Here is a 16,662-nt window from a genome sequence, read left to right on the forward strand (position 1 = left end):
ACGAGTGACCATTGTAACCAGCCCCATTTGCTGGTTGTGCCTTCGAGAAAAACAACATCAACTATACATATTTAGTGACTATTAGCCAAAGATAACCATAAATCAACTAAAGTAATCAATAGATGTATACACACTGGGACGGCAGGTACCCTAGTGCGTTGGACTAGTAACCGAAAGGTTGCTGGATCGAATCCCCGAGCTGACAAGGTGAATATCTGTCCTTGTGCAAGGCAGTTAACCCACTGTTCCCCGGGCGCCGAAGACGTGGATGTCGACTATGGCAGGCCCCTGCACCTCTCTGATTCAGAGGGGTTGGGTTAAATGCGTAAGATGCATTCAGTTGTACAACTGACTAGGTATCCCCCTTTCCTTTCCCAATAGAGTGAACAAAAATTCAGTCGCTCCTGCTTTCTTGACTCATATAGCCATAATATGGCATTTGAAATTTCTATATTTTTGGGATCTTCTGAGTGTAATGTTTACTGTTAACTTGTATTGTTTATTTCACTTTTGTTTTATCTACTTCACTTACTTTGGCAATGTTAACATGTGTTTCCCATGCCAAGAAAGCCCTTAAATTGAATTGAGAGAGAGAGATAGAGAGAGAGACTAGAGAACATGGAGAGATTCTTCTAGTTCCCATGATGAACCCCATGGGAACTCCTAAAGAGGGAATGTTGTGTTGAGTCATTTGGTGAGTCATGCTAGAAGATGTGTTGTTATACAGTACACCGAGATACAGCTGAACAGTATGTTGTGTGTCATTTCCTGAAGGCTTTCCTGAGTGGTTGTTTTCACTTAAGCCATGGCTTAGTTCAGCCCAGCTCAGCATACTGAATTCCAGCCATGAAGTTAACCAGACCAGTTCTATAGCCTATGTAACGGGGTGTGCTGCTAACAGCTCCATACTGGGCTTAAACCAGTGATCCTCTGATTCACAACACATGTGACCGCCCTCCTTGACAACATGCAAACCGATTGAGCCATACAAAAGGCACCCCTTGAATAGCTCCATCGGCGAGTGAGCTTTCGGTATATTCTTAACTCTATTACATGTATCTACACTAAGGAGTATTTATTCATTACTTTTGTCATATGGATATGACATTAAAGTCATTTCTCTGCCTAACCCTTTGAGGAGTGGGTTTGAAAGATAAACACACTTGTATGCACACACACACACTTACAGTACTTCTCTGACTCTCCCGTCATTTCTCAACCTTTCTTATCTCTTTCTTCAGGAGGAGTGTCGTAACTTCATCAAGGTGTTGTTGAGTCAACATGAAGGACTGTTTGTGTGTGGAACCAATGCCTTCAACCCTTTGTGTGCCAACTACACTGTGAGTATCTGTCTATTCAAATCAATTCAATGAAGCTTTATTGGCATGTGTGTACGTGTTCATATGGACAATTGTGTGTGTAACAGAGAGACTCTTTGGAGATGGTGGGAGAGACGGTCAGTGGGATGGCTCGGTGCCCGTATGACCCCAGACACGCCAACGTGGCTCTGTTCGCAGGTACAGTAGTTTCTAACTTTCATTATTTTTCAATATATTAGGAAGTAATGACATAGGTATTTTTACTAGGACTGTAATGTTCAGGGGAAATCATTCAGATGGAAAATCAATCTAGACTGGAGCTGTGAGGAGGAACTTGACTGTGCTTGTACTGATGATAAATACATGTTCTGTGTGTTCTCTCTTTCTCTCTTTCTCTCTCTCTCTCTCTTTCTCTCTCTCTGTCTCACTCTCTTGCTCTCCCTGTCTTTCTCTTTCTCTCTCTTTCTCTCCCTGTCTCTTTCTCTCTCTCTCTCTCTCTCTCTCTTACTCTCTCTCTCTCGCTTTCTCTTTCCCTCTGTCTATCTCTTTCTCTCTCTCAGAGGGCAGTCTCTTCACTGGTACTGTAACAGACTTCCTGGCGATTGATGCTGTGATCTATCGTAGCCTAGGCGACAGCCCCGCTCTCCGCACCGTCAAACACGACTCCAAATGGTTCAGAGGTACACTGAGATGACGTGCTTGCATGTGAGTGAATGGGCCGAACACTTCTCCAGAGGTGAAGAACTCCCAATGTTTCCTTAGATCACATAAACACTGCAGGGTAACCCAAACACTCTACCTTTGACTTCAACTGTAAGTATTCGTATCCCTGAGTCAAGACTTTGTAGAAGTACATTTAGCAGAGATTACAGCTGTACGTTTTTCTGGGTAAATCTGGGCTTTTTACACCTGGAATGTGCCAAACATTTGCCAATTATTCATTTCAAATTCTTTAAGTTCTTTAAAATTCGTTGTTGATCATTGCTAGACAACCATTTTCAGGTCTTGCCATAGATTTTCAAGCAGATTTAAGTCAAAACTACCACTCAGTGTCACGATCGTGAGGAGAGACGGACCACGGCACAGCGTGATTGGAGTTCCACATTTTAGTGAAACTTAAACAAACCAAGAAACAAACAACGACTGTGAAGTACCGTAGTGCTACATGCACTCACTCAAAACAATATCCCACAAAACACAGGTGGGAAAAAGGCTACCTAAATATGATCCCCAATTAGAGGCAACTAATTGGGAACCATACAAGTCACCAACATAGAAATACAATGACTAGAACACCCCCCCTAGTCACGCTCTGACCTAAACACCATAGAGAACCAAGGGCTTTCTATGGTCAGAGCGTGACACTCAGGAATATTCAGTGTCTTCTTGGTAATCAACTCCAGTGTAGATTTGACCTTGTGTTTTAGGTTATTGTCCTGCTGAAAGGTGAATTCATCTCCCAGTATCTGGAGGAAAGCAGACTGAAACAGGCTTTCCTCTAGGATTTCCCCCAAACATAACACTTTGTATTCAGGACAAAAATCGAACTGCTTTGCCACATTTTTTATAGTATTACTTTAGTGCCTTGTTGGTAGAGCATGGTGTTTGCAATGCCAGCATGGTGTGTGCAACGCCAGGGTTGTGGGTTCGATTCCCACGGGGGGCCAGTACAAAAAAATGAAAAAAATAAATGATGAAATGTATGCATTCACTACTGTATGTCGCTCTGGATAAGAGCGTCTGCTAAATGACTAAAATGTAAAAAAAAAAATGTAAACGTCTAACAGGATGCATGTTTTTGAATAATTTTATTATGTTCAAGCTTCCTCTTTTCACTCTGTAATTTAGGTAAGTAGTGTGGAGTAACTTCAATGTTGTTGATCCATCCTCAGTTTTCACCTATCACAGCCATTAAACTCTGTAACTGCTTTAAAGTCACCATTGGCCTATAGCTGAATTCCCTAAGCGGATTCCTTCCTCTCCGGCAACTGAGTTAGGAAGGACACCTGTATCTTTGTGTAATTAATAACTTCACAATGCTCAAATGAATATTCAATGTCTGGTTTATTATTTTTACCCATCTGGCAGTAGCTTCTCTCTTCATTGCGAGGCATTGGAAAACCTCCCTGGTCTTTGCGGTTTAATCTGTGGTTGAAATGCACTGCTCAACTGAGGAGTACAGAGATGAGGCATTCATTCAAAAATCATGTTAAACACTATTATTACACACCGAGTGAGTCCATGCAATTTATTATGTGACTTGTTAAGCACATTTTTACTCCTGAACCTATTTAGGGTTGACATAACAAAGGGTTGAATACTTATTCACTCAAGACATTTCAGATTTTCATTTAATTTCATAATTCATTTTAGAAAATGTATGAAAATATGATTCCACTTTGACATTTTGGGGTATTGTGTGTAGGCCAGTGACAAAAAACAAATCAAAATTTAATCAAGAAAATGTGGAAAAAGTCAAGGGGTATGAGTACTTTATTGAGGCACTGTACTGTATGTCTCTCTCTATAATGTGTGGGAATACATGGGAACAGATTGCCTGGTGTTTTTACAGTATTTTATGTCCAACAATGATTATTATTATTGTAATAAAAAATGTAAATAAAACCCCCAGGCCAAATTCGGACGGCGGCCTGCCAGTTGGTCAACCCTGCTGTAGGTGCCAGGTTAGATGTACTGTTTTCTGTCAAATCAGAGAGGACGAGACCAACGGATATAGGACATAAAATCTCCTTCAGAGAAAAACATAGTGTGGAACCCTGGAGGTCAGAGACAGAGATGAATAAATAACTGCTCTGTCCTTGGCACTGATGATAAATTTAACAGGACATGAATGCTGAATGGCTGACCCCAGAGAGCGGTGGACATGCTGATGTGCTGCTTGTTGGTACAGAGGTGTAAATATGGAGCTGTGTTGGTGCTCTCCCTGAGGGATTCATCTGTAGTATGTGTGGAAGGGGTGTGTGTCTGTGTGTAACGGTCTGTATGTGCGTGTGTGTATGTGTGTATAACGGCGTATACCTGTTCTGTCTCTCAGAGCCCTTCTTTGTGAGTGCAGTTGAGTGGGGGCCTCACGTCTACTTCTTCTTCAGAGAAATGGCCATGGAGTTCCATCACCTGGAGAAGGTACACACACACACGCACACACACACACACACACACACACACACACACACACACACACACACACACACACACACACACACACACACACGGAATTCCACCTCCTTGAGGGGATAAGGTGGACAGAGTCCATGGGATTTGCACATTATACAGTGCATTGCCTCGTGTGTGTTTGTGTGCAGGTGATGGTATCTCGTGTGGCGCGGGTGTGCAAAGGGGACATGGGTGGCTCTCAGAGGGTGTTGGAGAAACAGTGGACATCGTTCCTGAAGGCCAGACTGAACTGTTCTGTCCCAGGAGACTCCCACTTCTATTTCAACCTGCTCCACGCCACCAGCCCCATACTCAACATGAACGGCAGAGACGTCATACTGGGACTGTTCTCTACACCGCCCAACAGGTACACACACGTGTACACACGCACACAATCTTGCATGAATGCACCCCCCCCCATTTTCTGATACGTATTTAATCATCTTACCCCCTTTAACCCTCTCTCTCTCTCTCTCTCTCTCTCTCTCTCTCTCTCTCTCTCTCTCTCTCTCTCTCTCTCTCAGTATCCCAGGGTCTGCAGTGTGTGTGTTTGACATGCAGCAGTTGGCCAGGGTGTTTGAGGGAAGATTCAAGGAGCAGAAATCTCCAGAATCCATCTGGACACCCGTGCCTGACGAGCTTGTGCCCAAACCCAGGTATGCAGTACATTGGACTTGTACTGATATTGATTGTGTAACTGACTGGTTCTTCATGATTCTGATCCTTTTTTGGTCCGTCTCCTCTCTCTGTAGGCCGGGTGGCTGTGCGGTGCAGGGGTCTCCGTTCAGTTCGTCTAAATCTCTGCCGGATGAAGTGCTGAACTTTGTAAAGACTCATCCCTTGATGGACGAGACCATACCCTTGGTTGGGCACAGACCTTGGGTCGTCAAGACTATGGGCAGGTATGGCTAAGGATACCCATGGCTACCACTGATTGTTCACGGTTTGCCCTACGTTCTGAAATTGAGCTCTCTCCTCTCTCTCCCTCTCCCTCCCTCCCTCTCTCTCTCTCTCTCTCTCTCTCTCTCTCTCTCTGTCTCTCTCTCCCTCTCTATTTCTCTCTCTATTTCTCCCCCTCCCTCTCCCTCCCTCCCTCCCTCCCTCTCTCTCTCTCTCTCCCTCCCTCCATCTCGCTCTCCAGGTACCAGTTGACAGCAATGGTGGTGGACACAGAGGCTGGTCCCCATAGGAACCATACAGTGTTGTTCCTGGGCTCCACACGAGGGACCGTCCTGAAATTCCTCATCCTCCCCAGCGGAGAAAACTATCCCACACACAGCAGTGTGTTTCTGGAGGAGGTGGAGGGATTCAACCCTGAGAAGTGAGTACAGGAAGGGAGTTTGGCCACGATCCCTTGTGTTCGCTGCAGTCCGGTGTTTTGTCAGGTCATTATTGAGGAGATTAACTGTTCTACTCACAATTCTTGTTGCTGCATTGTTTTCAAAGTCTCTCTGATGTGATCACCCTGATGTGAATCCCTACATTTCTCTGTTGTAACAATCGAAATCAATGAAAATACTCCAAGGATCTCTTTTTCTCTGTCTCTCTGTATCTGTCTCTCTCTCTCCTTCATCCCTATCACCCTCTCTCCTTCTATCCCTCCCTCCCTTTATCTCTCCCCCTCCACCCCTCCCTCTACCCCTCTCTCTCTCCCTCCCTCTCTCCCTCTATTTCCCTATCCCTCCTTCCCTCCCTCTCTCCTTCTATCCCTCTCCCCCTGTCTCCTTCCATCCCTCTCTCCTTTCATCCATCCCTCCCTCCCTCAATCTATCCCTCCCCATCTCCCTCTCTCCTTCCCTCCCTCCTTCTGTCCGTCCCTCTCTCTCTCTCTCTCTCCCTCTCTCTCTCTCTCTCTCTCTCTCTCTCTCTCTCTGTCTCTCTCTCTCTCTCTCTCTCTCTCTCCCTCCCTCTTTCCTCTCTCCTTCCACCCCTCTCCCCCTCTCTCCTTCCTTTATCCCTCCCTCCCTCCCTTCATCCCTCCCTCCCTCCATCCCTTCCTTCATCCCTCCCTCCCTCCATCCCTCCCTCCCTCCCTCCATCCCTCCCTCCGTCTCTAGGTGTGGAGAGGACTCTGTCCAGGCCAGACAGTTGTTGTTTCTGTCTCTGGATCGTCCAAGTCACACTCTGCTGCTGGCCTTCCCTTCCTGTCTGGTCAGACTGCCCACAGCACGCTGCCACCTACACTCACGCTGCATGAAGTGAGTAACACACACACACACACACACACACACACACACACACACACACACACACACACACACACACACACACACACACACACACACCATCTCAACCATCTCAACCATCTCCATCAGGCTGATCAGATCTCCGTGTGTGTATAGGAGCTGTCTGACCTCCAGAGATCCCTACTGTGGCTGGACCAGAGGCAGCACCTGCTCCTTCCTCAGACCAGGCACGCGGTGAGAAAGCTCCCCGTAGCTTTATCCAGTTGATTGTGTGTTCAACTGTAGATGTCAGTCTTATAATCTGTTATGTTTGTTCTATTACAGGCTTCCTTTTCATCAAGACAGTGAGTACGGCAACTTCTCCCATCTTGGAGACTGTGATGGTAGGTACCTTTCCTTTACCCTGTAGCTCTGTTCTTTCTATCAGTCAATTCATACTCCACCTAGTGGCACAATCGTGCTCCACCTAGTGGCACAATCATACTCCACCTAGTGGCACAATCGTGCTCCACCTAATAGCATAATCATGCTCCACCTAGTGGCACAATCATACTCTGCCTAATGGCATAATCATGCTCCACCTAGTGGCACAATCATACTCTGCCTAATGGCATAATCATGCTCCACCTAGTGGCACAATCATACTCTGCCTAATGGCATAATCATGCTCCACCTAGTGGCACAATCATACTCTGCCTAATAGCATAATCATGCTCCACCTAGTGGCACAATCGTGCTCCACCTAATAGCATAATCATGCTCCACCTAGTGGCACAATCGTGCTCCACCTAATAGCATAATCATGCTCCACCTAGTGGCACAATCGTGCTCCACCTAATAGCATAATCATGCTCCACCTAGTGGCACAATCATACTCTGCCTAATGGCATAATCATGCTCCACCTAGTGGCACAATCGTGCTCCACCTAATAGCATAATCATGCTCCACCTAGTGGCACAATCGTGCTCCACCTAATAGCATAATCATGCTCCACCTAGTGGCACAATCATACTCTGCCTAATGGCATAATCATGCTCCACCTAGTGGCACAATCATACTCTGCCTAATGGCATAATCATGCTCCACCTAGTGGCACAATCATACTCTGCCTAATGGCATAATCATGCTCCACCTAGTGGCACAATCGTGCTCCACCTAGTGGCACAATCATACTCCACCTAGTGGCACAATCGTGCTCCACCTAATAGCATAATCATGCTCCACCTAGTGGCACAATCATACTCTGCCTAATGGCATAATCATGCTCCACCTAGTGGCACAATCATACTCTGCCTAATGGCATAATCATGCTCCACCTAGTGGCACAATCATACTCTGCCTAATGGCATAATCATGCTCCACCTAGTGGCACAATCATACTCTGCCTAATAGCATAATCATGCTCCACCTAGTGGCACAATCGTGCTCCACCTAATAGCATAATCATGCTCCACCTAGTGGCACAATCGTGCTCCACCTAATAGCATAATCATGCTCCACCTAGTGGCACAATCGTGCTCCACCTAATAGCATAATCATGCTCCACCTAGTGGCACAATCATACTCTGCCTAATGGCATAATCATGCTCCACCTAGTGGCACAATCGTGCTCCACCTAATAGCATAATCATGCTCCACCTAGTGGCACAATCGTGCTCCACCTAATAGCATAATCATGCTCCACCTAGTGGCACAATCATACTCTGCCTAATGGCATAATCATGCTCCACCTAGTGGCACAATCATACTCTGCCTAATGGCATAATCATGCTCCACCTAGTGGCACAATCATACTCTGCCTAATGGCATAATCATGCTCCACCTAGTGGCACAATCGTGCTCCACCTAATAGCATAATCATGCTCCACCTAGTGGCACAATCGTGCTCCACCTAATAGCATAATCATGCTCCACCTAGTGGCACAATCATACTCTGCCTAATGGCATAATCATGCTCCACCTAGTGGCACAATCATACTCTGCCTAATGGCATAATCATGCTCCACCTAGTGGCACAATCATACTCTGCCTAATGGCATAATCATGCTCCACCTAGTGGCACAATCATACTCTGCCTAATAGCATAATCATGCTCCACCTAGTGGCACAATCGTGCTCCACCTAATAGCATAATCATGCTCCACCTAGTGGCACAATCGTGCTCCACCTAATAGCATAATCATGCTCCACCTAGTGGCACAATCGTGCTCCACCTAATAGCATAATCATGCTCCACCTAGTGGCACAATCATACTCTGCCTAATGGCATAATCATGCTCCACCTAGTGGCACAATCGTGCTCCACCTAATAGCATAATCATGCTCCACCTAGTGGCACAATCGTGCTCCACCTAATAGCATAATCATGCTCCACCTAGTGGCACAATCATACTCTGCCTAATGGCATAATCATGCTCCACCTAGTGGCACAATCATACTCTGCCTAATGGCATAATCATGCTCCACCTAGTGGCACAATCATACTCTGCCTAATGGCATAATCATGCTCCACCTAGTGGCACAATCATACTCTGCCTAATGGCATAATCATGCTCCACCTAGTGGCACAATCATACTCTGCCTAATAGCATAATCATGCTCCACCTAGTGGCACAATCATACTCTGCCTAATGGCATAATCATGCTCCACCTAGTGGCACAATCATACTCTGCCTAATGGCATAATCATGCTCCACCTAGTGGCACAATCATACTCTGCCTAATGGCATAATCATGCTCCACCTAGTGGCACAATCGTGCTCCACCTAATAGCATAATCATGCTCCACCTAGTGGCACAATCGTGCTCCACCTAATAGCATAATCATGCTCCACCTAGTGGCACAATCATACTCTGCCTAATGGCATAATCATGCTCCACCTAGTGGCACAATCATACTCTGCCTAATGGCATAATCATGCTCCACCTAGTGGCACAATCATACTCTGCCTAATGGCATAATCATGCTCCACCTAGTGGCACAATCATACTCTGCCTAATGGCATAATCATGCTCCACCTAGTGGCACAATCATACTCTGCCTAATGGCATAATCATGCTCCACCTAGTGGCACAATCGTGCTCCACCTAATAGCATAATCATGCTCCACCTAGTGGCACAATCGTGCTCCACCTAATAGCATAATCATGCTCCACCTAGTGGCACAATCATACTCTGCCTAATGGCATAATCATGCTCCACCTAGTGGCACAATCATACTCTGCCTAATGGCATAATCATGCTCCACCTAGTGGCACAATCATACTCTGCCTAATGGCATAATCATGCTCCACCTAGTGGCACAATCATACTCTGCCTAATGGCATAATCATGCTCCACCTAGTGGCACAATCATACTCTGCCTAATAGCATAATCATGCTCCACCTAGTGGCACAATCATACTCTGCCTAATGGCATAATCATGCTCCACCTAGTGGCACAATCATACTCTGCCTAATGGCATAATCATGCTCCACCTAGTGGCACAATCATACTCTGCCTAATGGCATAATCATGCTCCACCTAGTGGCACAATCGTGCTCCACCTAATAGCATAATCATGCTCCACCTAGTGGCACAATCGTGCTCCACCTAATAGCATAATCATGCTCCACCTAGTGGCACAATCATACTCTGCCTAATGGCATAATCATGCTCCACCTAGTGGCACAATCATACTCTGCCTAATGGCATAATCATGCTCCACCTAGTGGCACAATCATACTCTGCCTAATGGCATAATCATGCTCCACCTAGTGGCACAATCATACTCTGCCTAATGGCATAATCATGCTCCACCTAGTGGCACAATCATACTCTGCCTAATGACATAATCATGCTCCACCTAGTGGCACAATCATACTCTGCCTAATGGCATAATCATGCTCCACCTAGTGGTATAATCATGCTCCACCTAATAGCATAATCATGCTCCACCTAGTGGCACAATCATACTCTGCCTAATGGCATAATCATGCTCCACCTAGTGGCACAATCATACTCTGCCTAATGGCATAATCATGCTCCACCTAGTGGCACAATCATACTCCACCTAATAGCACAATCATACTCCACCTAATAGCACAATCATACTCTGCCTAATGGCATAATCATACTCCACCTAATAGCACAATCATACTCCACCTAATAGCACAATCATACTCCACCTAATAGCACAATCATACTCTGCCTAATGGCATAATCATGCTCCACCTAGTGGCACAATCGTGCTCCGCCTAGTGGTATAATCATGTTCCACCTAATGGCACAATCATGCTGCACCTACTCGCATAATCAAGCTCCACCTAGTGGATAATCATGCTCCACCTAGTGGCATAAGCATGCTCCACCTACTGGCATAATCATGCTCCACCTAATGGTATAACCATGCTCCACCTAGTGGCATAAGCATGCTCCACCTAGTGGCATAAGCATGCTCCACCTAGTGGCATAAGCATGCTCCACCTAGTGGCATAAGCATGCTCCACCTAGTGGCATAATCATGCTCCACCTAATAGCATAATCATGCTTCACCTAGTGGCATAATCATGCTCCACCTACTGGCATAATCATGCTCCACCTAATGGTATAACCATGCTCCACCTAGTGGCATAATCATGCTTCACCTAGTGGCATAAGCATGCTCCACCTAGTGGCATAAGCATGCTCCACCTAGTGGCATAATCATGCTTCACCTAGTGGCATAAGCATGCTCCACCTAGTGGCATAAACATGCTTCACCTAGTGGCATAAGCATGCTCCACCTAGTGGCATAACCATGCTCCACCTACTGGCATAATCATGCTCCACCTAGTGGCATAAGCATGCTCCACCTAGTGGCATAAGCATGCTCCACCTAGTGGCATAAGCATGCTCCACCTAGTGGCATAAGCATGCTCCACCTAGTGGTATCATCATGCTCCACCTAGTGGCATATTCATGCTCCACCTAGTATATAAGCATACTCCACCTAGTGGCATAAGCATGCTCCACCTAGTGACATTCTCATGCTCCACCTAGTGACATAATCATGCTCTAGTGACATAATCATGCTCCACCTAGTGACATAATCATGATCCGCCTAGTGACATAATCATGATCCGCCTAGTGACATAATCATGATCCGCCCAGTGGCATAATCATGCTCCACTTAGTGACATTATCATGCTCCACCTAGTGACATAATCATGATCCACCTAGTGACATTATCATGCTCCACCTAGTGGAATAATCATGCTCCACCTAGTGGAATAATCATGCTCCACCTAGTGACATAATCATGATCCACCTAGTGACATTATCATGCTCCACCTAGTGACATAATCATGGTTCACCTAGTGGCATAATCATGATCCACCTAGTACCATTATCATGCTCCACCTAGTGGAATAATCATGCTCCACCTAGTGACATAATCATGCTCCACCTAGTGGCATAATCATGGTTCACCTAGTGGCATAATCATGCATTACAAGAGTTCGCGACAGATGTTAAAGGGTCATTTCAATACTGCAACTCACTGTTGGCGGGGCTCCCTGCCTGTGCCATTAAACCCCTACAACTCATCCAGAACGCCGCAGCCCGTCTGGTGTTCAACCTTCCCAAGTTCTCTCACGTCACCCCGCTCCTCCGCACACTCCACTGGCTTCCAGTTGAAGCTCGCATCTGCTACAAGACCATGGTGCTTGCCTACGGAGCTGTGAGGGGAACGGCACCTCCGTACCTTCAGGCTCTGATCAGTCCCTACACCCAAAGAAGGGCACTGCGTTCATCCACCTCTGGCCTGCTCGCCTCCCTACCTCTGCGGAAGCACAGTTCCCGCTCAGCCCAGTCAAAACTGTTTGCTGCTCTGGCACCCCAATGGTGGAACAAGCTCCCTCACGACGCCAGGACAGCGGAGTCAATCACCACCTTCTGGAGACACCTGAAACCCCACCTCTTTAAGGAATACCTGGGATAGGATTAAGTAATCCTTCTAACCCCCCACCCTCCCTCCCAAAAAAGATATAGATGTACTGTTGTAAAGTGGTTGTTCCACTGGATATAATAAGGTGAATGCACCAATTTGTAAGTCACTCTGGATAAGAGCGTCTGCTATATGATGTAAATGTAAATCTCCAGCACTACCCTAACATCAACATATTTGATAATGGCTGTTTCTATGTTTTGTATTTAAAAGATAGAGAAAGATAAGTGTTTCCAATGACATCATCAACCAATTAGTAGACAACTAGTAGGACATTTTTATTTTTATTTTTTTTAACCTTTATTTAACTAGGCAAGTCAGTTATGAACAAATTCTTATTTTCAATGATGGCCTAGGAACGGTGGGTTAACTGCCTTGTTCAGGGGCAGAATGACAGATCTTTACCTTGTCAGCTCGGGGATTCAATCTTGCAACCTTTCGGTTACAAGTCCAACACCCTAACCACTAGGCTATCTGCCGCTCAAATGCCTTCTCATAATTGGTTAAAATCACATGATGCACACCAATGATGACATTGGAAACACTTATCTTCCTCTATCTGTTTTACTACAAAACCTAAATAACACACAATTATCACATACGTTGATGTTGGGGTGGTGCTGGAGATGATGAATATGAAGTTGAAAACATTTGACATTTCCCTTTAATGCACATTGAACAAATTCAAATGCTGATGTAAGGGAATGTCTATGGCAACATATTCAATTAAAATGTTTGTTTTAGCAAGGTACAGTTTTTCTTTGTCATGGCATCAATTAAAAACCCAATCACATCCCCAATGCACATACAGTTGAAGTCGGAAGTTTGCATACACCTTAGCCAAATACGTTTAAACTCAGCTGATTTATTTCAGCTTTTATTTCTTTCATCACATTCCCAGTGGGTCAGAAGTTTACATAGACTCAAATAGTATTTGATAGCATTGCCGTTAAATTATTTAACTTGGGTCAAACATTTCAGGTAGCCTTCCACAAGCTTCCCACAATAAGTTGGGTGAATTTTGGACCATTCCTCCTGACAGAGCTGGTGTAACTGAGTCAGGTTTGTAGGCCTCCTTGCTCACACACGCTTTTTCAGTTCTGCCCACACATTTTCTATGGGATTGAGGTCAGGGCTTTGTGATGGCCACTCCAATACCTTGACTTTGTTGTCCTTAAGCCATTTTGCCACAACTTTGAAAGTATGCTTGGGGTCATTGTCCATTTGGAAGACCCATTTGCGACCAAGCATTTAACTTCCTGACTGATGTCTTGAGATGTTGCTTCAATATTTCCCCGTAATTTTCCTACCTCATGATGCAATCTATTTTGTGAAGTGCACCAGTCCCTCCTGCAGCAATGCACCCCCACAACATGATGCTGCCACCCCCGTGCTTCACGGTTGGGATGGTGTTCTTTGGCTTGCAAGCATCCCCCCTTTTCTTCCAAACATAGCGATGGTCATTATGGCCAAACAGTTCTATTTTTGTTTCATCAGACCAGAGGACATTTCTCCAAAAAGTACAATTTTTGTCATCATGTGCAGTTGCAAACTGTAGTCTGGCTTTTTTATGGCGGTTTTTGAGCAGTGGCTTTTCCCTTGCTGAGCGGCCTTTCAGGTTATGTCGATATAGGACTTGTTTTAGTGTGGATATAGATACTTTTGTACCCATTTCCTCCAGCATCTTCACAAGGTCCTTTGCTGTTGTTCTGGGATTAATTTGCACTTTTCGCACCAAAGTACGTTAATCTCTAGGAGACAGAACGCGTCTCCTTCCTGAGCGGTATGACGGCTGCGTGGTCCCATGGTGTTTATACTTGCGTACTATTGTTTGTACAGATGAACGTGGTACCTTCAGGCGTTTGGAAATTGCTCCCAAGGATGAACCAGACTTGTGTAGGTCTACAATTTCTTTTCTGAGGTCTTGGCTGATTTCTTTTGATTTTCCCATGATGTCAAGCAAAGAGGCCCTGAGTTTGAAGGTTGGCCTTGAAATACATCCAGAGGTACACCTCCTATTGACTCAAATGATGTCAATTAACCTATCAGAAGCTTCCAAAGCCATGACATAATTTTCTGGAATTTTCAAGCTGTTTATAGGCACAGTCAACTTAGTGTATGTAAACTTCTGACCCACTGGAATTGTGATACAGTGAATTATAAGTGAAATAATCTGTCTGTAAACAATTGTTGGAAAAATGACTTGTGTCTTGCACAAAGTAGATGCCCTAATCAACTTGCCAAAACTACAGTTTGTTAACAAGAAATTTGTGGAGTGGTTGAAAAACGGGTTTTAATGACTCCAACCTATCACAATAATTCTACATACCGTTCATTTGTATTGGTTGTTTGTGTTTATGTGTGTATTGTATTTGTATTTACAGTGGTGACAGAAAATTGCAATGTTTTTCAGTCTGTCAGTAATGGGATTAGCTAGTGTGAAATGTCAGGGCTTTGAATTCCATCTCCTAAGATTAGTGTCTGTCAGAAGCCTCCCAGCATGACAATAAATGCATTTTGATTGGTTGACAAAGGAGCGAACGTCTTGATCAGCGAATTAAAGCCCACAGGACTGAGACTTATTCTGAGACAGTGTTCTGCTGTCAACGACTGTCTGCTACAGTTTGACAAGTACTTGCCAGAAAAATATGTACAAAAGAAAAATGAGGACAAAACTCTGTGCGCAGTGCTCAAAACTGAGTTTCTGGCAGGGCATAAGAGAACGTCTTTCACTTTGATACGTTTATGGGCTCCTAACAAACACACCTCAAATCTGTCTCTGTCTCAATTAGGATGTCTCTGCTTTTCATCAGCAAACTGTTCCAGGACCTGCAATCTGTTCCATCTCCAATTATACACTGCAATCTAATCTGTTTCATCACAGATCTATAATCTGGGGGGTGTTCTGATTCCAGAACATTACAACCTCATCTATTTTATAGAACCTGCAATCTGTTCCAAAGTCCATCATATCCCATCTATAATATCTATCATAAATCTATAACCTCTAACCTGCAATTAATACATTCCTTTGCCAGAACATTGCAATCTCATTTGTTATTTATCACTCTTTAGAATCTGATCTGATATAGTTGCAGAGTTTTAGCTTTCTAACCCGGATACAGGCCCATTTACTGCAGAGTCAGGCCGTTTAATGGAGAGTGGTGAAAGCATAGAGCCAGAACCAGAACTAGGTCCAGGGCAGACATGTGCTGTGTCTGTGCACATGGGAGTGATTAGAGCGGTGGAAATCATGAACTGAAATATATGACGTGTTTTAGGGAGAAACTCACTGGCTTGCCCAGAGTCCTCCTTATTACAGAATGGGAACACTGAGAAGAGTTGGTCTGTTTTATTGTCTTCCTCTCTTTACTGATGACTAGTGCAGCTTTCAGCCCAGCCAGCAGAACCGCAAGGCTGTGCTGGAGAAAACACTGGTTAAGGAAAAAGAAAAGGAGATGCTTATCTGTTGCCGTTATGAAATATTATGGTAGATTACGGTAATAGAGAATAAGATTAAGCTCTTGGGTAATACAATATAGCAATATAATCCTTGACATCAGGCAAATAATGTTTAGGTACTGAAGGATAAAACATCTAAAAATGTGCCAATAACAAAAGTGGAAAGATTTATAAAGGAGAATGAATACACAGAGGTAGAGGAGAATAAAGGAATGAGAGAACTGGTTTACGCTGTAATTTGAAGCGTTTTTATATTCTCTCTTGCCATTAGCCTTATCTCTCAGGGACAGATGCACGGAATGGAAATGGTAGTAGCATCTGTCAACTGTGGGATACAATGACTAACAAGGAACTTTGTTCCGGTACGCTGATTCTTTGTCACTGATCATTTGGACAAATCACAATTTCGCAGGTGCTCGCATCTTTTTTGAATTTCCAAAGGGGAGGGGACATTTAGCCCATAGCTTGGCCGAAACTGGCTGACAGTTTTCATTGAGGGGGGTGGAGACTTATCTAGTCTCGTTAGACTTAACACATCTCCCCCAAGAACTTA

The 16,662-nt window shown here is 44.7% G+C and overlaps 1 protein-coding gene across 3 annotated transcripts in view; it reads left to right on the forward strand.

The window, feature by feature from the left end:
- LOC115157393 (semaphorin-6B-like) overlaps positions 1-16,662 on the forward strand; it is a 71,103-nt gene that overhangs the window by 52,626 nt on the left and 1,815 nt on the right. The window contains exons 1-12 of one of the 3 annotated variants that reach the window (XM_029705601.1): positions 596-694; positions 1,242-1,340; positions 1,427-1,517; positions 1,880-1,999; positions 4,375-4,463; positions 4,643-4,860; positions 5,018-5,149; positions 5,246-5,395; positions 5,635-5,814; positions 6,551-6,691; positions 6,836-6,913; positions 7,004-7,062. In XM_029705601.1, coding sequence (XP_029561461.1) covers positions 1,442-1,517; positions 1,880-1,999; positions 4,375-4,463; positions 4,643-4,860; positions 5,018-5,149; positions 5,246-5,395; positions 5,635-5,814; positions 6,551-6,691; positions 6,836-6,913; positions 7,004-7,062 — 1,243 coding nt within the window. In that variant the 5' untranslated portion in view covers positions 596-694; positions 1,242-1,340; positions 1,427-1,441. Of the gene's footprint in view, positions 1-595; positions 695-885; positions 1,033-1,241; positions 1,341-1,426; positions 1,518-1,879; positions 2,000-4,374; positions 4,464-4,642; positions 4,861-5,017; positions 5,150-5,245; positions 5,396-5,634; positions 5,815-6,550; positions 6,692-6,835; positions 6,914-7,003; positions 7,063-16,662 lie in introns of those variants that run through there. The other 2 variants (XM_029705602.1, XM_029705600.1) reach the window with 2 other exon arrangements.

Source organism: Salmo trutta, chromosome 21 (genome assembly GCF_901001165.1).
Source record: "Salmo trutta chromosome 21, fSalTru1.1, whole genome shotgun sequence".
Classification (NCBI taxonomy): Eukaryota; Metazoa; Chordata; class Actinopteri; order Salmoniformes; family Salmonidae; genus Salmo; species Salmo trutta.